Below are 24238 nucleotides of genomic sequence, written 5' to 3' on the forward strand. Positions count from 1 at the left end.
CTCGGTAAATATGATTTGCAGGAACGAATGATTGTTAAGAATGTACAGTATCGTGCAGTAAGATGTGCAAATTGGCCTTTTCAGTTGAAAATGACCAGAGGGTGTTACGGTATCACTGATTGTCTCACAAAGTAAATAAAACCATACAGAACAAAGGTAGAGCTCCATTTTTGTAGTTGACAACTTTTTTGTACGAGCACTCCCTAGAGAGTTACATATCGACAAAGTAATTTCTCCCTCAAATCGTCCCATTTCAGTGTTAAATAGAGTGATTTTTGAGCTGTCCCCTTAAAATGACCATAACTCTCTAGAGAGTGCGCGGACAAAAACGTTGCCAACTACCAAATTAAAGCTCTACTTTTTTTCTGTATCATTTACATTTCATATACTTTGTGGGACAATCAGTGATACCGTAACACCCTCTCGAAGTTGATCATTTTCAGCTAAAAAAGTCCAAATTGTATCTTACTGCACGGTACTGTAAGTTGCATATTGCAATGTTTGTAACAGTAGTTTGTAGAATTTTTATATTGTTGTCAAAAGTTGAACTTTGATGAACGCGAATAAGGTTTAGTCACTCTCAAAAAGCTGGTCACATAAATCATCCTACAGTATCAAAAGTCACGCCTAGCAAAAAAGCTGTGCAAACTTTCCCCATTAAATATAAACCCCCGCTACTCGCGAACGAACATTTTTTCGGCGAAAACCACGCTCGTCTTCCTTTCCCTTTTCATTTTTTATCCCTCACCGGCTCTCGCCGCAATTGTCGATGACTTTTCCTGCTCGTCCCAGGGAGTCTACACTTTCTCAGCGACCGCTTGTTCGAATGTCTGGCCAGATAATATTTGTGATTCTTTCTTCCCTGAAACGACTACTGGAGCAGGATATCCACAAGTTGGAAACTCCGCACCCAGACCATTCAAATGTTATAGTGGCACTGAAATAGGAGGTCCTGAAAGCCAGGCTTTAAAAAAGCAGGCTATCGCGAGTTGACCTAGAACTTGTGGAATGTGTTGTCTGACTTCTGCATTTAATTGCACCAATTCGCCATGTAAGTGTTCAAACATGTAATAATTATAATGAGAATGTTTTTTTTCAATTTCTTAATTTCAGCTCTTCGCCTCAACTGCGAGACTATTCAACCGCGTCAATGCGTATCCCCGGTCTGGCGAGAAGTCATCGCTCAAGATTGTCCCACTTCATGCGGATTCTGCGACTACTTCTCCCCACCAAAAGTCACAGTTGATCCGAATGTCCCTTGCTTAAACCCGGATAAGACTGATGCTTGTGCGACATGGGCTGCTCTAGGATTCTGTACAAGCGAGTTGTTCACATATGCTCAGAAGAAAGAATATTGTTCTAATACTTGTAAAATTTGTTGATTTTGTACTTGAAAAGAGGAATTATTGAATGAAGATTATTTCAAGGATACATTTTTGTAAGAAACTAAACGCATAGATAAGAAACTATACAGTAATCCTGCACATACTGGCAGAACGTTGATGACAATTGTCGGCATACTTTTGAACCGGGCTGACGGATAGAATGCCTTTTTCAAGCCATTTTTTTGTTTTTGACACTTTTCCCAGAAATACCCCTAAAAACTAACACTCCACAGCTTCAACAACTCGGACATAGCAAATATATATTTTTTGTTATAGTTTGTTTCAGAAAAGCAAACTCAAAAGAAATCTAACTCAAAAACTTATATGTGCAATCTCGGTCAATTTTAGTTAGATGAATTTCGTAACTGTTTCAGAATCTCCACAAAAAACCCTTGACAAGACACGCTATAAAAATATTTATTTCACGTTGGTCAATCTTAAAACAAACAATACAGAACAAATAATTAATCAAGACTAATACTAATCAATTGTCAAATTACCTAGCAAACTTTGCATGTGGTAGCACAATACTGTCTGACAACATCCTTGTAGAAGTCGTTCTTACAGAATCCATTGTTAGCCCAAGCAGCACAACTGGAAGAGGTGTCAACAGGATAGCTGTTACATGGAGCAGGAGGGTTCGATGGGTTAGATGGCGAGGCACCACATCTGGCACAAGTTCTCTTGCAGTTCTGGTTGACAAATTCTTGGAAATCAATTTGGTTGCACATCGAGACAGCGCAGTCGGTGACAGCGTCGACGCATCCTCCTTCATTACAGAATCCACAGGCAGATGGACAGTCTTGGGCAATTGTTTCACGCCAGATGGAACTCAAGCATTGGGATGGCTGGATAGTGGCACAGTTGATACGGGGGACTGGAAATCAAGAAATAAAGAGAACATTTAAAAAAATGGATTAATGAACTCACATTGAACATTAGTGCAGTTGAAGGCAGAGGTAGCACAACAAAATCCACAAGTTTTTGGGCAGTTAGTTATAGCCATTTTTCTCAAGTCTTCATTGATGGGCCCTGGAGCATTTCCAGTTGTGTAGCAGGCAAATGGGCGTTGCACGGAATTTCCTGCAGCTGGATATCCAACTCCGGGAGCGGATTCTTTGTAGAAAACTGCACAGGATGCGTCGGCCATGTTATTGGAGCATGAAGTGGCACCAGAGGTATAGACGCCCTGAAAAATGAAAATTGTAGGTAATAAAATTTGGGAATAAAGAAACTTACACCAGAGGAGCAAGAGAAGTCATCAGCGATAATAGCAAATGCTCCGGAAGTTGTGAAGGCGAGAATAGTAAGGAAACCAATCATTGTTAAAAGGAAGCGATGTGATATTCAAAAAGTTTTGGGCGGTTTCTTTTATACCCGTCATTTTTCATAATTTTATCAAAAGTTTGAACAGCCGGCTCACTTTTAAACTACACTTTTTCCTGTTGATCCCAAACAAGTTCATTATTTTTGTTTGATACATTTCCTATTAGTTCAGCTGGAAAAAGGGAAAAGGTGTGGGTGTTGATCAAGCTGAAATCAACTTTGAGTCTGTAGTTTAAACAATTATTTATTAGAAACCAATTATTGATTAAAGATTAAAATCATTAGGATACACTTCTTTGCGAACTCTCTCGCAGTACTCCAGAATCTTCGGGAAATCCTTTTTGAGAACATCTGATACGTGACAGCGGAGTGGGTAGTAGACAGTGGCCAGATGACTGAATAGGGTGATGTCGGCCTGGAAATTGTTAATTGGGATCTGGAGGGTTTAGAACTAAGAATTCTTAACTTACCAATGAAATTGTGTCTCCAAGCAAAAATTTTCCTTTCATCAATGTCTGAATTGCTTCCAAATCTTTATGAAGGAATTGGTCGAGCTCATCCCATTCAAACTCTCCGATTGCGCCGGCGCTCTTGGTGTACACACTCTTTCCAATAGTTGATTGCGTGTGCAAAAAGGAATCCACTTTATGTAATGTCAGAGAATGGAAATAATATAAATAAATACATGAATTGTACACCAAATGCTAAGCCCTCCTTCTCGATTTGACTATAACGTTTTTCAGTCTCCGTTAGTGATCGTGCAAAGTGAGCTATGGGCACTTCTTGTCCTTCTGGATTTATGTGACTGAGCACTCCTCCAATTCCGTATTGGCTCGCATCTGCTGCAATGACAATCTTCCAATCTTCCTTGAAATGAGACAGCATCGTCGCATCGGCCACAGAATTCTTCAATCTATCGAAAGCATTTTGCTCAATGTTGGTCCACTTCCAGTCGACGTCTTGTTTCATCAGACGGTCCAACGGACCCCTCAGATCGCTTAGCTTTGGAACGAAGCGACTGTAGAAGCAGATCGCTCCCAGAAATGAAGCTAGTTGCTTCTGGTTTTTTGGAGATTCCATTCCGCGGATTACTTCAGTTTTCTGTGGATCGGGTTTTCTTCCGTTTCCGTTTACTATAAATCCCAGGAATTTGATCTCTGACTTGGCGAAAGCACATTTCTCTAGACTCACTTTTAATCCATACTCTTCAAGACGAGCGAACAACAACTTTAGTATGTGCTCATGTTCATGCATCGTCTCTGCGGATACAATAATGTCGTCTAAATAAGATGCGACACCTGGCAGACCATTAGTTAGCTTATCAACAACTTTCTGAAAAATAGCTGGAGCGGGCTTCAACCCAAAAGGCATCCGTTTATACTTGAACAGTCCCAAGTGGGTGTTGATGACAGCGAGCTTCTGCGCCTCTGGATCAAGTTCAATCTGCAAGTACGCATCTTTCAGATCGATTTGCGAGAAAATCTTCCCTTTTAACTTTCCAAATATATCTTCACTGGTTGGTAACGGATGGTATTCATCCTGCAAGGCAGTGTTCAGACCAGAACTTTTGAAGTCAGCACATATACGCACTTTACCCGAATCCTTTTTTCGGACCACGACAGTAGGTGAGGCCCAGTCTGAATGTGAGATGCGCTCAATTACTCCCATGTTTTCAAGTCGTTTCAGTTCTGCTTCTACTGGTTTTTCAGATCCATACGGAACTGGTCGGCTCTTTTTGAATGTTGGCTTTACATTCGGAAGAGTGCGAACTTGCGCTTTCTCTTTCGTGCACAACCCTAATGTATCTTCGAAAACTTTTGGAAATTCTGTTTGTAAGGACATTCTCAGCTGGTTGCTGTCCTTCTCCGCAACTGCTGTAGTTACGGTGCTTACCACGACATCGAGTGCTTCTCTGACTTCTGGAGAATGAGCCAACCATGACATGCCAATCAGATTTCTGAGTTGTTTGAGTTGAAGAAAGCGGAGCCATTCATCATGAATCAAAGCCAATGTGACTTTCTCCTTCTTCCGCTCGCACTGCTCAGCCCACTGCATCAAGAATGCTTTGGCTGCAGCATCACCAGGTCCATCTAATCCCCGGAGGAACAAAAAAACGGACCAATCATCTGTTGACATGGTAGCCAACTTCGAATCTAGGACAGCTTCGCTGATCCTGTTGCTATATTCGAGTGGATCGTGGAACATTCCGGAAGCTCGCGTGATTTGAAGGCACTCTTGTCGTTTCATCATCAGACTACGATGTGAACCAAATACTCTTCCTAACGCCTCAACTGTGTCCTTGAATGGAATGTCATATACATCGGCGACTTCACGCTGCGAGTCGACATAACGATGGAACGCTGATTCATCGAGAGCACCCAATAGTAACCGGACTTGCTCTCTTGACGATAAGTCTTTTCCATCTTCAACAATCACCAACTCATGACGTGAAAACCATTTCTTAAAAGAATCTGGTTCGTCAAGCGTGAACACAAAACGTGGAAGTCGTCTTGCCAAGTCACCCATTAACCGAGCGTTGTTTCTGGCTCGAGGTGTCTGCACAGTCACGTTCTCAAGAGTCTCCGTCTCGGATCCAGCTGCAGCTCGTGCCGCTATTTCTTCGTGTAGCCGCCGATTCTCAGCCATCTGCTGTTGCTGGATTTCCGCCGACGCCACCATTTGTTCGCGGAACATTCGCAGCGTTTCGGTGAGCTCTTTTGCAAACGCTAATTTTTCTTCCCCCATGATACCTGAGTACTTTTAGTTTCCTGATCGCCAATATTATATCGTGAAGCAGAATTAGAATAGCCAAGAATTGATAGACAGTCGTTTATGTGAGCGGTAGTTTTATGTATGGTTAAACCAAAGAATAATCAATATCAGAGTTCACTAGTTCTATAATTCGAAGGTCACATCATAGCCAGCGTGGACGGCCACGCGCCTTTCCAACAGTTTTTCTCAAAGGGTCCTGTTTAGAGCGTGTGCAAAAAGGAATCCACTTTATGTAATGTCAGAGAATGGAAATAATATAAATAAATACATGAATTCAAAAAATTCTGAGATCTAACATTTAAAATTAACATCATTACTTTCAACATTAAACCTCTGCTCAGCTATCACAGCCAACAATGCATTCTCATTATCATCACCTCCAATAGACTCTATGACAATTCCTCCTAGATTTTTCTTCCTCGCATAAATCATTTTCTTCTCCAAACTCTTCTGATTCTCGAATCCCAGGAATGTGTTATGCTTAGAATTCCAAACATATGGCGTCATTGCATTTTTGTTCCAGGATGCTTTAAGAATCGCTTTTCTCAATAACCTCCATGGTATATGAGTTGTGCCATTTGCAACTCTCCACATCTCATCTGACTTATCGATCGGGAAGGCTCCCACGTTTTTCCAATGAGTTCCGTAGAATGGTACCCCCATATTCAGCTTACCAGGAGCTCCTGTCTCACAGGCAAAGTATTTCATTGTCCGGTCCACATTGTACCCTCTATATTCTCCAACTCCAGAGAATAAGGGTGCAGGGGGTCCGGTGATTGAGGTAGTGTAGTAGTCAAAGGATAGAACATTAAAAAAATTCACGTGAATCAAGAGCTCCTTAAGCTTCATCCTATATTTGTACTTCCATTCCAAGCCCGAGGCAGTCATAGATATTATATAGTTTTGAGGATTTGGAAAAGCTTCTCTGAGAGATTTTACTAAATCCACTTGTATTGGAATGTCCCCAGGATTTGGGTTGCGCCAGTCAATATCCACGCCGTCTAATTGATGATTGAGTATGAATGAGACGATGGATTTTATGACAGTGCTGAAAATAGCAGGGTGGTTTTTTTTTCAAAAAAAAAAAAAAAATTTTGAAAATTTTAAACTTACTTGAAATCTTCTTTTTTCTTCCTTCCACCTGGTATCTCTATCGATACCATAATTTTCAGTGCCGGAGACTGGCTCCTCCTTTTCATCAAATCGAAAAACTTCATTTCTTCTAGATTGTTCTTAAAAGCAACAGTTTGGTTACTATTGATAACCAAATATTTAAAAATGACATGGGTTAGTTTAGACATCTGGTATTCGGTGATAACTTGACTGTCCCATGCTTTGTAGTAGCCTACAATACGCGTTTGGTGGTAGTTGTGGATTTTGAGATCTGAAAAATGTAGTTTTATGGGTCCAAAGTTTGCAGACCCTTACCTGTCGGAGGAGGTGTCTTAAATGGAGCATCTACAGAAATAAGAGTTGACGGCGAGGTCGAATTCGCCTTTTCCATGAACCCCATATGTTTATATAAATACCAGCCACTGATGAATATCACAAACAAGAAGAATCCAATGCCAGTGCCTACCATACAGCTATTGAGAAAACTAGTTTTACGTTTCCTTCTATTTATTGGTAGAGGAGAGGCACCGCGTCTGGAAATTTCAAAAAATTAAACACATTACCAGCCAGTAATTACAAAAGACCAACCGATATAACGGTCTCATTGGTCTGTTACAATCTTTAATAGACAGCAAACCATGAGAATTAGTTTCCCAAAATATATCGAAGGGCTCTCTTTGAAATTCATCTGAAAATATTCAATTAAAAACTTTCGTGGAAAATCTCAAATGAAAAAAAAACTTACTTCTCTCCTCATGGTAGTCTGAATAAAAATTCATAATGTTGTGTTTCTCACTATAGAAATTTTGTTTGTATCTCTTTTAAGGAACAGTTTGAATTCGTGATGACTCATCAATTATTAGGAATAAATGTTTGTTATTAGTGTATTTTTATCATTAGCAATTTACATGACTCATTTTTCATTTTCTGTTCCTTAGCCACGGAAACACATCGCAGCTGTCCAGAATAAACTATTTTTCTTCTCAAACGTCTTTTCATTTTGTTTATTTTCTCATGTTACCTTCAACTGAACATCAACCAAACAACATTCAACATGTTCGCTGTCTCTTTTTCTCTACTGCTTCTATCTCTACAACCGCGTGTCTGTCAAAAACAACGCATCCAAATTTTCATTTTACCGTCAGTTCGCCTTTTGATTCCGGTTCCATTCAAATAAAAAATTATGTCTCAACCGTCTCTACTTGAAATGCCGGAAAATGTGATGTTGAAAATCACAGAAGCAGTTGGATTCCCTTCGATGTGAGTTTTGAGACAAAATCTGTATTTCGTAATATTAAAAAAGTGATACTTGGTGCTCGTGGACTTTTTTAAAATAAAATTTTTCCCAAATTTTGGGCTCCGCCTCTAAAACAAGAGCCGCCACCTACTTTTTTGTATTGGACCCCCTCGAACTGCATTCGCTGGTCAAAAATTCAAAGTCCGCGAACATCGAGTATCACTCCCAATGATTTTTATTTAAAATCTTCATTCGTTTTTTGAAAATATTTTTTCAGTTTTACGCTTCGAAAAACTTGTCACGACTACCGTAACTTTATCGATGACAAGACTCCAAACATCAACCTAACCGGTATCATAATCTATGTTCATCCTCAAAGAATTTACTGGTGTTACGAAATTTCTGGGGATAAAGAATTTATACTTTACAACAACCACCCGGATGGATGTGTGTTCGAGCATAAATCTCATGAAATTTTTCTGCGAAACGAAGATTTCATATTGTTATTCCTTAGAGATTTCGAACTTATTATCAAGCATCAAAAGTCAACACTTGAACAATTTCATTTCAATTCTGGATGTCTGACAAACGAAGAAGAGTTTCATCACTTCATTTCTCCAATACTTGACAAAACCATGAAGATTCTGAAATCCCGGTCATGCCCATTGAAAGTCAAAGGGTTCACAATGAGCGCTTTCCGACAGGAACATGTCATGTCTATTCTACCATTCCTAGATGCTAATCTCCTGAAAAGTATTTCAATGGAGCATACAGATTATGAAGCTTTCGAAAATAATGAAACAGTAATGAAGCTCAATGAAATTATGGAGTTACCTCAATGGAGAAATGCCACAAATCTAGAAATAATGCATTTGTATGTCACGGAGCCAGTGGAAAACTTTTTCGGATTCGCGAAAGTTGCGATATGGAAGAAATCAGTGACTGGGAACGACTTTCTTTCTGTCAAAGAGGTAAGAAATTGCTGGAAATGCGCTCTATCATCAATTATTCTAAAGTTATATTTAAGAAATTCCTGTCGCCCAATAACCAAACTGAGGAGTTTATTATCTTTTACGAAGTCTTCTTCGATTGTCAAATATTAGGAGACTGCATCACGGATGATTGTGGGGATCAACATTGGTACTACCGAACTGAAAACAAAGAAAAATTACTGACCAGTTTCAAAAATAATTTGCAAAAAAGCTTATTGTATCATTTATTGGGAGATCGGATGTTCCGGAGAATGCAGTTGTGTTGGCTTAGTCGGGTATCATCATACAGAAATATTTTCATGTTGTTGTTTCTATTTATCACTTGTGAGATCTTGATTATTACTCATGAAGCATAAAAGTATATACATCACCTCTTCTAACTTTTTTTAAATGTACATGACTCATTAATTCATTTTTCGATCTTTAGCCATTGAAACACAACGCAGCTGTTCCAATTCAAAAAATATCTTCTTTATTTTCTATACCTCTGACTCCTGTCCTTGAGGTGCAATTTATCATTTACCCGGGCCGGAGTGCTTCGACCGGAGTCAAGGATTTTAACATCATACAAATTTATTGAAAAGTCTCATGTTTGAGAAATCATATTTCACATATGAAAAAATGAAAGCCGAAGAGTTATGACCAATCTCTGGATATCCCACAACAGGATTCGTAAACAGTATCTGACGTAAAGCGGTGTCCGAACAAACATAGGCTGCCATAGTTCCATCAATAGTTTCATTGCTGCGTGTGAAGAATATAGGTGGAAGGGATGCTATAAATTTGTATATTCTTAAAGTTCCTGGATACTATATTACCTTCTTCCATGAAAGAATTAGAATTCCTATCAACCAAACTGATGAGATACGGCTCCTCCCGTTTTGTTTGTTTTTGGAAGTTTTCGAACTCCAAATTCAACTCTCGACTGATGAAATCAAAGTTTTCCTTTTCTTCCTTTGTACCTCTCACTAGGCTACTAAATTCCAACCCATCAACTTCATACTCATTGATAAACCAGAAAATGAAATCAATCCATACCCTGAAACAAAAATTATACTTATACAACTAATAGTTAGTCTACCTACTTTCGTCTGGCCGGATTTTTCAGCATTTCGGTTAGGTAATCCAACTCGTATTTAGTAGAAATAATAACTTTCAAATTTGATTTCAAAGCCCTTACTTTGAATTGCAGATCTAACAACAGAGATCGCGATTGATCATTTTGAATTACGATTCTTCCATTATTTTCAATATGGATTCCATTAAAAACAATGTGAGATAACAGTTCAACTTGATCATTTGATAGCAAGTGATTTTTCAATCCAGTATGATAACCAATTGCTTTTCTTTCGCATGAATACTGAGAGGAAGTATTGAAATGCATGTGGATAATAGTGATGTTTATCGAAGTTGTTATGAAAAGAAACAGGAAACTCTTCAGGAAATATTTGTTTGGGGGCATCTTCGTTTTATTTTGTCGTCTATAAATCAGGAAAATATATTGTTGGCGAAATGAAATAACATACGGAATTTGAGGAGGTTCCGGAACCAAAAATCCAAAGTTTGCATCTTCTAGAATATAACGGTGTCCTTCAACATAATGATGACCTCGGCGACGAACATTTTTATTTTCTAAGTTTTAAAATTGTTATTTGAAAAAATAATCAAAAAACATACTTGACATTTCACAACTGCACCTTTCAATCGGACAACTGATAGCAAGATAAGAATAAGAAGAAAAGATTGTGTTCTCTTCCTATCCCATTTCTTGCTCATTTTTTAGTTTCAACGGAGTTGAACGTTTAAGATTAATGACTTCTAGATCTGATCCATCAAGTTCAAAAGAGAGAGGATTGATATCACTCATCACGTACACCGAGATTAGTGTTGAGAAGCATTGTGTAAAAAACAATGAAATAAGTAAAGGAAATGGACCCAAAAAATGAAGAAAAGTAAAAAAAATCTAAAAATTCACAAAAAATAGAGCTAGTTTAAAAATGCAGTTTTTTCTTCCTCGCTGTTCCATACACTTCAAATTTTTTTAAATGTTCGTCTGGGTTCCCGATTTAACAAGACAAGCTCGTGTATATCTAAGACTTTTCTATTTAATATTCTATCCCTGTCAATTTATTTCTAAAAGCCAAGTACATCAACACCCCCAAAAACAAGTATGACAAAATTTCTGTGGGCGGTATCATTTCATAGAAGCTCTGTAAAAAACAGTAAAAAATAACAGACATATACTAATTTCCGTTATTCTCGTATTGGTTTTGAGTAAAACCTCTCTTATTCTCACCTAAAAACAGCCAACCCTCGATACCAAAATTATGACGTCTCCTGGAAACTATCTCATCTGGATTACTATTGCCCACCTTGTTCCTCAAACTGGATTCTTCGCTTCGATTTCTCTCGGAGTCATCTTGCTCGTTTTGAACTTCTGTGGGGCACAAAAAATGTTCGGGTCGTACAAATATATAATCAGTGCGTTCACTCTATTGGGTATGATGTTCGCTACTATGGAGATCATTGTCTATCCGGTAAGTTAGGTCTCGAAACGAAACAGAATCTGAAAAAAAAAGTTTTGAAAAATTTCAGAACGTGCACAACTACAAAGCCGGTTTTATATTTTTCACTTTTAACAAACCATTTGGCATTGAGGATTTTTCGTGGAGGAGTTTTTTCTTGGGTAGGGCGCTTCAATTTAAAAACATATTTTTTTTTTAATTTAGGAAGCTACACATTCTTTTATTCTGCTACTGTTGCTTTATTGTCCGTTCAGTTTATTTATCGATACTGGGCGATTTTTGAGTACGCAGTGCTCCGGCCTTTATAAAGAAATAAAACAAAAAAACAACATTTCAGTGTCGAAAAGTTGCGGTTCTTCAAAGGAGTTTGCTGGCTGATCTGGCCAATTTTTTGCTCATTTTTCGGTCTTCAATACGCCCTTGGAGTCTATGTTTTTCTGAAGATGGATAATATTTCAACTGAGTATTTTCGAGAAGAATTACTCATTAGATATGAAGCAAATGTCTCTGAAATTCCGTCCATGTCACTTGTAGCCTACAATCCGTTGGATGACTCAGTTAGGTGGTGGAATCTTATGGGTTCTGTAAATATATTTGTGATTGTGAATCTGCAATATGGTATTATGATATACTGTGGATGGAGCATGCATACTCAAATGGAGGATAAGAGTACCAACTTTTCGGATGATCTTAAAAAACTTCATAAACAATTTTTCAAAACGTTGGTTTTGCAGGTACAAGTCCCCAATCACTTTGTTTTCAAACCTTATTTCTAGATCACTGCTCCCACTCTCATTCTCTTCATTCCCATCTCAATCATCAACATTGTCCCAATATTCAATCTTGACATCAGCCTTCCATCCGGCGCTCTATTATGTTGCTTCACACTCTACCCAGCAATGGATTCCATAATTGTGATGTGTGTGGTATCAGAATATAGAAAAACTGCGGAAAGAATTCACATGGCTGTTCGGAGAATGTTAGAGGACATTTGTGGGTCTGGTAATGAAACAAGCGCAGTCAATACTACAAGTGAGTTTTAGAAATTTGGACTCTCCAAATGAATTGTTTTTCAGATGCAACATCAGAACGGGCAGTTTCGAGGCGATCCGCAAAAGTGCAGCAGGAACCAGTTGGTCTTCAGAATTAGTTATTTGAACTACGCAACCAAAATAGTAATTTTCGATGAATTTTTAACTCATAAAGTGTTTTTGTCATTTGAGATGTTTATGAAAAAGAAAGAAAATTTTTGATCCTTTTCTCGTATCCAATTTTTTGTTCAATCCTGGATGACTTGTTCAAGATAAATAACTTCTGTCTCTACCAATCGAGTTCAAAAGTCTAGAGATTACATATCTTCATTCTTCTATAAAATACTTTGAAAAAGCGGGAGCACTCATTTTCAAGGTCTTTTTGAATCCTAAAAAATGAAACCAATTTCAAACAAACTGCACATGTAACTTACGAAAGAGACAAGGCTGCTTTAGTCTCAGCTATCTGTTCTTCAGAGTAGAGATTGCATGCGTTTCGGTACAGCGCATGATATAGAACATATACCCTAAAAGAAAAAGTAATGTGTTTCAAGATTCGAGAGAAAAAACTTACACGACATTTTTTCAATTGAACCCTGCAACTAGACAACGGATAGCGAGAATACTCTGATTTTTTCATAGAATAATGAATGCGTGTCTGTGAGTTCATTTTCATTTCGAAAGAATTTTTTAATTTGGTCTCAAACCCGATGAAAGCGATCGCAGGTGAGTTTGGGCATTTCGCTGACCTAGAAATTCTCGACTTCGGCCATGTTGATTTTTCGAATTTTGTCGTCATTTTCACTCATTTTTGTTGTTTTCTTTCAATTTGTTGCTTTCTTTCAATTTGATAGAAAATTTAAAAAATTTTCCTCGGAAAATAATTTTTTCTTCGGAACGATATCACGAAGTTTAACTGGCTTGGCTTGTTTGTCTAGCATGAGTACGCATTCATTGTCCAGTCAATAGATCTATTTTTATTTGTGGAAAACATAGACGAGAACGGTCCAGTGTATCCACTCTTGTGTCACGACCCATAGTAATTGTTGGTTTCAACATTCAGCAAATCTTCACCATAATCCCGGAAGTCAGCATATGGTGTGACGAAACTGATGATAAAAGAGAATTTTCTTCTTGTGAGCTTCTGCATCTTTCAACTGTATACTTCAGCTCCCGGACAAAGAACCCATAAATTTCTTCTTCTTTCTCAGTTAGTGGCCAGCGGTAGTAAGATTAGACTCCGTCGATTTGCAGCTTAATTATGAAAGCGGAAATCGATTTGACCCATTCCCTGCAAATATCACATGTTTGTTTCGAAAAAAAGATCTTACTTTCTTGTCTTTGTTCCTATCATGACTTCTGGAACGTGGTCTCGAAAATAATAGTCAGCAGAGAACATAATCTTGGCATCGGATCTAAAGTGCCCTCGCCTTGTTTTTCATGTCGAGAAATAAAAACCGTGCTTCATCCTTGAAAAGCAGGGCTCTGCATACTTGCAAATTTTCGGCGTTTTCGGAAAAAAATTCAAAAAATTTGAAATTTTCGTTCGAAATTTAGTTCAAACTTTTTTGCCGGGAAGTGAAAATTTTCGTCATGGCCCGGCCCGTTGCAAGTATGGACCTCTGCCATTTTTTTCCTTAAAATATCCAATAATTCGTTTGTTGCACTTGGTAGCAGAATTTTCGGGAAAATTTGAAATTTTTGAACACTTTTTCAAAAACCAACCGGATGCATTATTCTTTCCTTTTTCATGTTTGCTAAATACATTGAAAATCTGAAAGGCGACTGTGCAGAGAATGAATCCAGAGAGGAAAATCGGAAAGTGCCGCTTCACACTTTCGAAACGTGTATTTTTGGTACCTTTGGTTGGCTCTCTAAAAAGCAATAATCGAGATTCAACATCTTCAGGATAACTCACTGACGGGTTCAATAGATGTTTCGGATGCGGTTTCATAAATTGGGTTACAGTAATCCTGAGGCGCTTCGCCATTCATTGTTACACTTTCAAAATTGACTTTCATGTCTTCAAAAAATAAAAATAATAATTTTCAGTTGTGATAATGTTGATAAATTTAATACGCATCTATTTCCGCACACTTCGGCTAATTCGAACCATTTTACGATGAGTTATAACGATTTTGACACACATACTATTTTAGACTTCTGGAGCTGTAGCACGGTGTTCAAGATGAAATAACAAGAACACTATATGAGTTAAAAATTCATCGAAAATTACAATTTTGGTTGCTTAGTTCAAATAACTAATTCTGAAGACCAACTGGTTCCTGCTGCACTTTTGCGGATCGCCTCGAAACTGCCCGTTCTGATGTTGCATCTGAAAAACAATTCATTTGGAGAGTCCAAATTTCTAAAACTCACTTGTAGTATTGACCGCTGTAACTGTGCCTGTTCCATTACGAGACCCACAAATATCCTCTAACATTTTCCGAACTGCCATGTGAATTCTCTCCGCAGTTTTTCTATATTCTGATACCACACACATCACAATTATGGAATCCATTGCTGGGTAGAGTGTGAAGCAACATAATAGAGCGCCGGATGGAAGGCTGATGTCAAGATTAAATATTGGGACAAAGTTGATGAATGAGATGGGAATGAAAAGAATGAGAGTGGGAGCAGTGATCTAGAAATAAGATTTTTTTAAAAATTGATTGGGGACTTGTACCTGCAAAACCAACGTTTTGAAAAATTGTTTATGGTGTTTTTTAAGATCATCCGAAAAGTTGGTAATCTTATCCTCCATTTGAGTATGCATACTCCATCCACAGTATATCATAATACCATATTGCAGATTCACAATCACAAATATATTTGCAATACCCATAAGATTCCACCACCTAACTGAGTCATCCAACTGATTGTAGGCTACAAGTGACATGGACGGAATTTCAGAGACATTTGCTTCATATCTAATGAGTAATTCTTCTCGAAAATACTCAGTTGAAATATTATCCATCTTCAGAAAAACATATACTCCAAGGGCGTATTGAAGACCGAAAAATGAGCAAAAAATTGGCCAGATCAGCCAGCAAACTCCTTTGAAGAACCGCAACTTTTCGACACTGAAATGTTGTTTTTTTGTTTTATTTCTTCATACAGGCCGGAGCACTGCGTACTCAAAAATCGCCCAGTATCGATAAATAAACTGAACGGACAATAAAGCAACAGTGGCAGAATAAAAAAATGTGTAGGTTCCTAAGAATTTTGACATTTTTCGGAGAAATTAAAGCGCCCTACCCAAGAAATACCTCCTCCACGAAAGGTCATCGATGCCAAATGGTTTGTTAAAAGTGAAAAATATAAAACCAGCTTTGTAATTGTGCACGTTCTAAAATCCTTCAATTTTTTTTCCAAATTCTGTATAAAGTATTCGAGACCCAACTTACCGGATAAACAATGATCTCCATAGCTGCGAACATCATTCCCAATAACGTGAACGTACTGATTATATATTTATACGACCCGAATCTTTTTTGTGCTCCGCAGAAATTCAAAACGAGCAAGATGACTCCGAGAGAGATTGAAGCGAAGAACCCAACTTGAGGAACAAAGTGGGCCACAGTAATCCAAACGAGATAGTTTCCAGGAGACGGCATAATGTTGGAATGGAGGGTTGGTTGTTTTTAGGTAAGAATAAGGGAAATTTTACTCAAAAGCAATATGTGAATAACGGAAATTAGTAGACTATTTTTGTAGTATTTGTTTTTCCCAGAGCTTCTATGAAAAGAGTCCGCCCACAGAAATGTCGTCTTGTTTTTCGGGGGAGTTGTAGTACTTGGCATTCATAAATACATTGACAGACTATTAACTAGGAAAGTCACAGGGATACACGAATTAATCCTGTTAAATCGAAACGAACCAAAAAATGTGAAGCTTCTGGCACAGTGAGGAACCCCGAAAAACTTAAAATTTTCTCCTGGAAAAATTGAAACGGTATTTCACTTTAGTTGCTTTAAGCTCCGTTGAAATTAAAAAAGCTTCGTTGAAACTAAAAAATGAGCAAAAAAATGGGATAGAGATAGGAAGAGAACACAACCTGTTCTTCTCATCCTTAGCTCAACTTGCTTTCAGTTGTCTGATAGGAAGGCGCAGTTGTGAAATGCAAATTCAATTTTAAAAAACTATCATTTTCAAAACCTATTCTTGTCAGGAAATAGAAACGTTTGTCGCCAAAGTCATCATTCTATTGAAGGGTACCGTCATATTCTTGAAGATGCAAACTTTGGATTTTTGATTCCGGAGCTAAATGTAACTTCCGTATGTTATTCCATTTCTCCGCCCTCACATAACAATATATTTTTCTGATTTTTAGTCGACAATATAATAATGTTGAGATGTCTCGCTACGAAATTATCAAAGATTTCCTGAAGATTTTTGTATGTAGTTTCATTAATAACTTCGTTAAACTTTACTATTATATGGATTATAATAATAAATCTCAGTATTGATGTGAGAGAAAAGCTATTGGTTATCATACCGTATTAAAAAATCACTTGCTATCAAATGATCAAGTTGAACTGTTATCTCACATTGTTTTTAATGGAATCCATATTGAAAATAATGGAAGAATCGTAATTCAAAATGATCAATCGCGATCTCTGTTGTTAGATCTGCAATTCAAAGTAAGGGCTTTGAAATCAAATTTGAAAGTTATTATTTCTACTAAATACGAGTTGGATTACCTAACCGAAATGCTGAAAAATCCGGCCAGACGAAAGTAGGTAGACTAACTATTAGTTGTATAAGTATAATTTTTGTTTCAGGGTATGGATTGATTTCATTTTCTGGTTTATCAATGAGTATGAAGTTGATGGGTTGGAATTTAGTAGCCTAGTGAGAGGTACAAAGGAAGAAAAGGAAAACTTTGATTTCATCAGTCGAGAGTTGAATTTGGAGTTCGAAAACTTCCAAAAACAAACAAAACGGGAGGAGCCGTATCTCATCAGTTTGGTTGATAGGAATTCTAATGATAAAGTTGAACTGTTATCTCACATTGTTTTCAATGGAATCCGGATTGAAAACGATGGAAGCGTTAAAATTCAAAGTAATGAAACGCGATCTCTGTTGTTACATCTGAAACGATCATTCAATTAATAGACTATCATTCAATTAATAGACATCATTCAATTAATAGACCATCATTCAATTAATAGACTATCATTCAATTAATAGACTATCATTCAATTAATAGACTATCATTCAATTAATAGACGATCATTCAATTAATAGACTATCATTCAATTAATAGACTATCATTCAATTAATAGACGATCATTCAATTAATAGACTATCATTCAATTAATAGACATCATTCAATTAATAGACTATCATTCAATTAATAGACTATCATTCAATTAATAGACTATCATTCAATTAATAGACTATCATTCAATTAATAGACTATCATTCAATTAATAGACCATCATTCAATTAATAGACTATGATCTCCCCCTGTGAATTCGCTCTTTACCTTGCCCCCTCTCCCCTTCTCGCTTATTTCATTCATATCTTCTCTCCTCATATCAATTGATTCTCGTTCCCCCATTTTTTCCCCCATACTTCCTGACTTAATTATCTTGCTTTCCACGTATTTCCCCTCCTACCAGGTCTTTAGCCTCGTGAGGGGCATGATCCGGTCTCCTGTATATTTTCATGATTTATATCCCAGTCAATAAATTAAATTAAATTAAAACACAAAATAAGGGCGTTGAAATCGGAACTGAAAATTATTATTTCTACTAAATGGGATTCGGATTATCTAACTGCAATGCTGAAAAATTCGACAAGATGAAAGGTAGACTGACTAGGTGAAGTAAAAATAAAACTTCATCTTTTTGTTTTTACGGTTTGGATCGATTCTATTTATTTCTTCAGTCACTGAGACACTTTCAAAGTTGACTTTTATGTCTTCTGAAATACGTAGTTCTTCGACAGAAAGCAAAAAAAAGAAAGCACTTACAAGGCATTCCTCCCTTCTGAATTTTGATCAAAGTGTTAAGAAAAAAGTGAAAAATTTTGCTCCCAAGATTCCTTGCTCATCTTGAAATTTGCACTTTGAGATTGAAAGGGACAAAAATGAAAAAGAGAAATGTTCATTGATTTTATGAAAAATAAAATCTCGATACAATGAAAACGAAAACTAACATAAATTAACTTTCAAAATTCTTTAGCAGAGAAAATTTATAGCCAGTGTACTAAAAATTATACATAACTTTATCCTTATCACTTTTCTGCTCACCACCACACAACTCCACAGACGACACTGCATTCAGAAGTGTGTTCCAATCATCATCGTAATCGAGTTTATCAATAATGACTCCACCAATATTCTTATCCTTTACATATTTCATCTTCTCAACCACACTTCTCTCATTCTCGAAAAGAAACAGTTCGGGGTTTTTCGGTTCCGAAATAAATGGTGTCATCGACGCGGAATGCCATTTAGCACTAGTTTTATTCAATCCAAATCTCTCGATGTTTTTCCATGGAACTTCATAGCTGACACCATGTTTTGCAACGATCCTATATATTTCATCGTGTTCAGTAATAACGGCTTTACTGGTTTGGCTCCAATGAATTCCACGAAACGGGATAATGATGTTTAGCTTACTAGGTTGTCCAGTTTCACAGGAAAATGCATTCATTGTCCAGTCAATCGATCTATTACTGCTCGTCGAGTATAGAGGAGGTATGGGGGGTGTGATTTCATGTAGTTTAAGTGGATCTTCAATTTCCAGTTCCAAAAAGTCGACGTACTTCAGAAAATCGTGGATTAGAAATTGAGATTGTGAAAACGATAGAGCCTTCACACTGACGATATATGGAATTTTTCGCAAAGAGTATTTTTCCAGCTTTTCCAGCTTATACCTCAATTCTCGAATAAAGAATATATAGTTTTCTTTTTCCAGTGGAGAATTTGGAGTCCCTTTAGTCAAATGCACGCCATCAAGTTGTTGCTCAAGGATGAAATTAGTGATAGATCTGATCCATTCGCTGAAATTTAAAAAAAGCTTTGTAAGAAAGAGAATTGAAAACAAACCTTCTTTTTTTAGAATCCGTAATCAGTGCAGGCCAGTAATCTATCGACACCATAATTTTAACATCCGACTTCATCGTTCTCACTTTGTTCTTCATATCCAAAAACGTTAATCTCTGCTCATCACTTACAAATTCCATCGTATTGTAGGAATTTACATAGACACCGTCGAAAATAATATGCGTCAACTTTTCGATTTGTTTTTCAGTGATCTTTCGATTGTTCCCTCCATGATAGTAGCCTATGACTCGTTTATAGCAAAATGGGCTGTCTGAAAAACAAATAAAAACTTGTTATACAGTGCGCGTCATAAGTTTATGCCACCCCCCCCCCCCCAAATCTGAGGTTTCTGTGAAAACAAAACGTTTTCAAGAAAAATGGTTTATACCACTAAATTCAGCGCCTAAATAAACCTAGGTGACCAAATTTTCAGACACGTACCTCTAATAATGCGGCCCCAGCACCAAAAAGTCACTTTTTAGGCCGCGTCAAAAGTTTATGCCACCTCCGAAAAAACGAGTGAACCTCGAATTTTTTCCGCGTCTTTTCAACTTTTATCAGTTTTTTTTTGTTATTTTTCGTTGTTTTTTAATGTTTTTCGATAGAATCGTCTGCTTCTAAAACATTTTGAGCAATTTCCCAGTTGATTTTGTCATGGTTTTTGAACTTTTTTGACTTTGGATTGAAAATCTTGAAAAATTCAAGGAGGTCCATCAGAAATTTACTTTTAGACGATGGAAGCAACAGATACCGGTTATTAATGTTGAAAAAAGAAAGAAAAACGGTTCTTGGTTGATTCTCCGAAGATTTGGATTGCTTGGAACACATGCTTCCTCAGACTGTCATTGAGGCTTTGACGGTAGTTTGGCTGAATGACATTCTACTTGTCCAGAATTGCATTTTCCTGTTGAGCAGCAGACGAAAACGCTCAACCTTGACACTAAACAACATTTTCAAGAAGTTTCAAAGCATTTCTAACAAAATTCAGATCCGGGGAACTCTCAGAACAGCGGAAGAACTTGATAATATTGGTCAAAAAGCAGATCACCGTTCCTTGATGTATATGACCTGCAAGATGATCTCGAATGACCATCAAAGAACATTTTATGTAGGAATCATCATATTTCTTGTCAGAAGGTGCAGAGAATTGTCAACAAGGCAACCAGACTAGATCCTGCATGATGATCTGCTTTTTGATCAATATTATCAAGTTCTTCCGCTGTTCTGAGAGTTCCCCGGATCTGAATTTTGTTAGAAATGCTTTGAAACTTCTTGAAAATGTTGTTTAGTGTCAAGGTTGAGCGTTTTCGTCTGCTGCTCAACAGGAAAATGCAATTCTGGACAAGTAGAATGTCATTCAGCCAAACTACCGTCAAAGCCTCAATGACAGTCTGAGGAAGCATGTGTTCCAAGCAATTCAAATCTTCGGAGAATCAACCAAGAACCGTTTTTCTTTCTTTTTTCAACATTAATAACCGGTATCTGTTGCTTCCATCGTCTAAAAGTAAATTTCTGATGGACCTCCTTGAATTTTTCAAGATTTTCAATCCAAAGTCAAAAAAGTTCAAAAACCATGACAAAATCAACTGGGAAATTGCTAAAATGTTTTAGAAGCAGACGATTCTATCGAAAAACATTAAAAAACAACGAAAAATAACAAAAAAAACTGATAAAAGTTGAAAAGACGCGAAAAAAATTCGAGGTTCACTCGTTTTTTCGGAGGTGGCATAAACTTTTGACGCGGCCTAAAAAGTGACTTTTTGGTGCTGGGGCCGCATTATTAAAGGTACGTGTCTGAAAATTTGGTCACCTAGGTTTATTCAGGCGCTGAATTTAGTGGTATAAACCATTTTTCTTGAAAACGTTTTGTTTTCACAGAAACCTCAGATTTGGGGGGTGGCATAAACTTTTGACGCGCACTGTATAAATCAGAATACATCAGCTTACCGTTTGGAGTTTCAAATTTCTTCCAGAGTGTACCAGATATCAGAAATACAATTACACAAAACAAGAAACCAATCAAAAATCCTGTTGTGTACTTTTTGATGAGCAGGTGACGAGAATGTCTCTTGGATATTGCTCGAATTTCTTTCCTGGAACACAAATATTTTCAGAATCAACAAGTGTTTAGAAAAAATACTCACTCCACTGATATCATAATTAAAGCGTCTTCGGGTGGACAATGATTATAGGCTGGTGGAGCATCTTGAGCGCTGGCAATATTCATATAACGGACTTGTTGGTTACCTACAGTTTGATAGATATGTACATACGTATCAACTTGAGAAAGCACTTACCTGACATTTTCACGAAATACGTAGAACAGAACAAAAAGGGGAACTATTAATCTATTGACAGCTGATTATTCCTCAGTTATAAGAATGAGGGAGGCGAAACTTTTCTTATCATACCGGCGGAAGTTTTTTTAGTGTTAGCAATGCCGATGACTCATCAAAATATAAGCAATTCAAGTTTCTGATATAAAAATTCGAAGATGAGAGAAAACTCACAATTGTGTATACTGTACTGTATCGTCAAAATCCAAAGACCTTGTTTATTTGGTTGTTAAAAATATATTACACTATTACAGTAAACACAAGCTTTACGTCTACAATACCCCGCGGTCACAGTATTCCACAAATGTTGTATAATCAATAAATTCATCCGCGAAGACTTTATTAAAAAGAAATTAATACCATTAATAAAATAATTAGAAAGTGAACATCACAACACATTTTTACTGAATAACTTCTTGTACAAGGAGGAAGATTGCGAAACCAGAAGAACATCCTAAAAAATTATGGCATTTTTGATTAAAAATATATAAAATACCATGTACCTCTTATAGACTCAGTGCTTTCAATCCCTGCTGGGAAGAAAAATCAGGAAAAATGATAACAGTAGAATTTCGAAGCGCGTCATTGTTTATAACAAAAATATGAGTTAAACCAATTGCTTATATTTGCTGAAGAGTAAACGAGAAAATACACAAAAAAATTATGTTATTAAAGGTGTGGGGCGTAAATAAACAATTGGGAACAAATAGACGAAAAAGATAACTATATCTGTAGGGAGCTTCTCGCCTACACAATTTTTTGAAAAAAAAGATAATCCCAAAAAATAAAAGTTTTAAAACATAATTATAATTTGCCACGTGCCCAATTGTTCAGTTTCTGCTGACTTGAAAATTCCTCATCAAGTTTCTCATGAACTTTCTTTACAAGCTGAAAATGCTCCATTTCAAAAAAACTCAAATACAAAAAACGTACCCGATCGCCCAATTCAGCGCTGAAAAACTCTACACATCTCGAAAAGCATGGACGCTCTTTTGGCTCAAAATTCCAACACCATTTCATGAAGTTGTATCTGAAACAGGAAATAAATAAAAGATAATTGATTAGTTCTAGACAAAAAGTGAACCTACACGTTCGGAGTACAAAAAGTTGGCTCAGGAAGTCTCCCGCCACTTTTCAGAAACATCTCAACATCCTCAATCCTTACATCCAAATTTGGTGTTTTGCCCAGTGTGAATAGTTCATAGAGACAAACTCCAAACGACCAAACATCCGATTTCTCATCCGTCGTATTGTTTCGAAACGTCTCTGGTGCCATCCATAGCAAATGGAGAGGTGCTTCCTGGGATGCTATTCTGAAAAGTGAATCAGTGACCTAGCAGTTCTGATTCACTTACCTATGGTATCCATTCTTATCAATTATTCTGGCTAGACCAAATCCTCCAATTCGAATGGTCTTATTCTTGGTGACATAAATATTGTGGAGAGCTAGATCCCGATGAACACACTAAAAGATCAATTGAAATCTGAAATAAAATCTGAAATTCCCACCGATAAACTGGCCAAATGACTCATCCCATTTGCTATTTGATAGGCGAACGATACAAGGTCCACGGTGTAAAGCAACGCATCTTCAACACTATCGAGTTTCCGATATTCGTCAGTTTTCATTTTATTTTCGGAGTATACAATCTGATCTAGAAAATCAGGTCTATAATTTCTCAAGTGTCTTCCAAGATCTTCAGTGTCGGGGAACTCCAACACAATTAAGTCTCTGAATATTTAAAACTTAAAAAAGTTTTCCATATAGAACTTACAAATTGGGAACCAAACCGATTAGACCCAGAACATTTGGATGTTGTTCGAGAGAGCAAAGAATTTCTTTTTCATTACTGAAAAGTTTTTGCTGAAGATGATCATGAATTGTGGGGGCGCCTGAAAGAAAATTGTAACAGATGATACCCCAATTCACTCACTTTTCACCAGAACCAATAGCTCTAATCCGGAATTTTTCATTGTGATGACTCCTTTACGAACGATCCCAAAGCTACCTTCCTCAATTACTTCTGACATTTTCAAATTATTTTCATCAATATACTGTTGTTTTTTATCAAGAAGAGGTTCCAACTCCAGCTTTGGTTGCTGACGGTTACTGTAAACTTATCAAAATAATATTTCAATTTTAAATTAGACATCGCTCACCTACGTTTCATCTTCATACATTTCCAAATAAGAACGCATATCACAAAAATAGTTATCCATGCCGCAAAAACTAAAACGGAAATTATAATTCGCCAACGGTGGGGAGTTGTAAATATGTCCGGCATTTTATATTACCAAACTAATATATTTCGTCTTTTATATTTGTTATACAACCGGGCAGAAGAAGGATGAGAACGTGTTAATTTAAAATGAGCAATTGCATAGAGTTGGATAATTGTTGATGGATTCATTTCGACAGATTAAAAACAAAAAATTGTATATCTTAGGAATATGATAGAGAGAG

At 37.0% G+C, this 24238-nt stretch overlaps 8 protein-coding genes across 8 annotated transcripts; 3 read left to right on the forward strand and 5 right to left on the reverse strand.

Annotated features, from left to right (window-relative positions):
* Positions 1–1008: 1008 nt before the first annotated feature.
* Positions 1009–1382, forward strand: GCK72_020707 (uncharacterized protein; the record flags this gene model as incomplete). Its single annotated transcript, XM_003097791.2, has 2 exons — positions 1009–1051; positions 1114–1382. The coding sequence occupies 2 exons, from the start codon at positions 1009–1011 to the stop codon at positions 1380–1382; spliced, it is 312 nt and encodes a 103-aa protein (XP_003097839.2).
* A 503-nt stretch (positions 1383–1885) lies between these two features.
* GCK72_020708 (uncharacterized protein) lies at positions 1886–2708 on the reverse strand (the record flags this gene model as incomplete). Its single annotated transcript, XM_003097799.2, has 3 exons — positions 1886–2262; positions 2316–2574; positions 2625–2708. The coding sequence occupies 3 exons, from the start codon at positions 2706–2708 to the stop codon at positions 1886–1888; spliced, it is 720 nt and encodes a 239-aa protein (XP_003097847.2).
* A 5071-nt stretch (positions 2709–7779) lies between these two features.
* GCK72_020709 (uncharacterized protein) lies at positions 7780–9181 on the forward strand (the record flags this gene model as incomplete). The annotated part of the gene is made up of 3 exons (XM_003097813.2): positions 7780–7856; positions 8111–8804; positions 8861–9181. The coding sequence occupies 3 exons, from the start codon at positions 7780–7782 to the stop codon at positions 9179–9181; spliced, it is 1092 nt and encodes a 363-aa protein (XP_003097861.2).
* Positions 9182–9388: 207 nt separating this feature from the next.
* GCK72_020710 (uncharacterized protein) lies at positions 9389–10209 on the reverse strand (the record flags this gene model as incomplete). Its single annotated transcript, XM_003097792.2, has 3 exons — positions 9389–9600; positions 9644–9864; positions 9911–10209. The coding sequence occupies 3 exons, from the start codon at positions 10207–10209 to the stop codon at positions 9389–9391; spliced, it is 732 nt and encodes a 243-aa protein (XP_003097840.2).
* Positions 10210–11152: 943 nt separating this feature from the next.
* Positions 11153–12500, forward strand: GCK72_020711 (uncharacterized protein; the record flags this gene model as incomplete). Its single annotated transcript, XM_053733749.1, has 6 exons — positions 11153–11362; positions 11421–11511; positions 11555–11633; positions 11688–12084; positions 12127–12382; positions 12427–12500. The coding sequence occupies 6 exons, from the start codon at positions 11153–11155 to the stop codon at positions 12498–12500; spliced, it is 1107 nt and encodes a 368-aa protein (XP_053582662.1).
* Positions 12501–14642: 2142 nt separating this feature from the next.
* On the reverse strand, positions 14643–15998 carry GCK72_020712 (uncharacterized protein; the record flags this gene model as incomplete). The annotated part of the gene is made up of 5 exons (XM_053733750.1): positions 14643–14716; positions 14761–15025; positions 15068–15464; positions 15651–15730; positions 15789–15998. The coding sequence occupies 5 exons, from the start codon at positions 15996–15998 to the stop codon at positions 14643–14645; spliced, it is 1026 nt and encodes a 341-aa protein (XP_053582663.1).
* A 2598-nt stretch (positions 15999–18596) lies between these two features.
* Positions 18597–21742, reverse strand: GCK72_020713 (uncharacterized protein; the record flags this gene model as incomplete). Its single annotated transcript, XM_053733751.1, has 5 exons — positions 18597–19395; positions 19442–19709; positions 21386–21531; positions 21583–21685; positions 21736–21742. 5 exons carry the CDS (start codon positions 21740–21742, stop codon positions 18597–18599), a joined length of 1323 nt encoding a protein of 440 aa, XP_053582664.1.
* Positions 21743–22578: 836 nt separating this feature from the next.
* Positions 22579–23994, reverse strand: GCK72_020714 (uncharacterized protein; the record flags this gene model as incomplete). The annotated part of the gene is made up of 8 exons (XM_053733752.1): positions 22579–22662; positions 22708–22804; positions 22863–23087; positions 23130–23239; positions 23284–23506; positions 23550–23667; positions 23784–23884; positions 23939–23994. The coding sequence occupies 8 exons, from the start codon at positions 23992–23994 to the stop codon at positions 22579–22581; spliced, it is 1014 nt and encodes a 337-aa protein (XP_053582665.1).
* Positions 23995–24238: the final 244 nt, after the last annotated feature.

The sequence above is a fragment of the Caenorhabditis remanei genome, chromosome V, assembly GCF_010183535.1.
Source record: "Caenorhabditis remanei strain PX506 chromosome V, whole genome shotgun sequence".
Taxonomy (NCBI): Eukaryota; Metazoa; Nematoda; class Chromadorea; order Rhabditida; family Rhabditidae; genus Caenorhabditis; species Caenorhabditis remanei.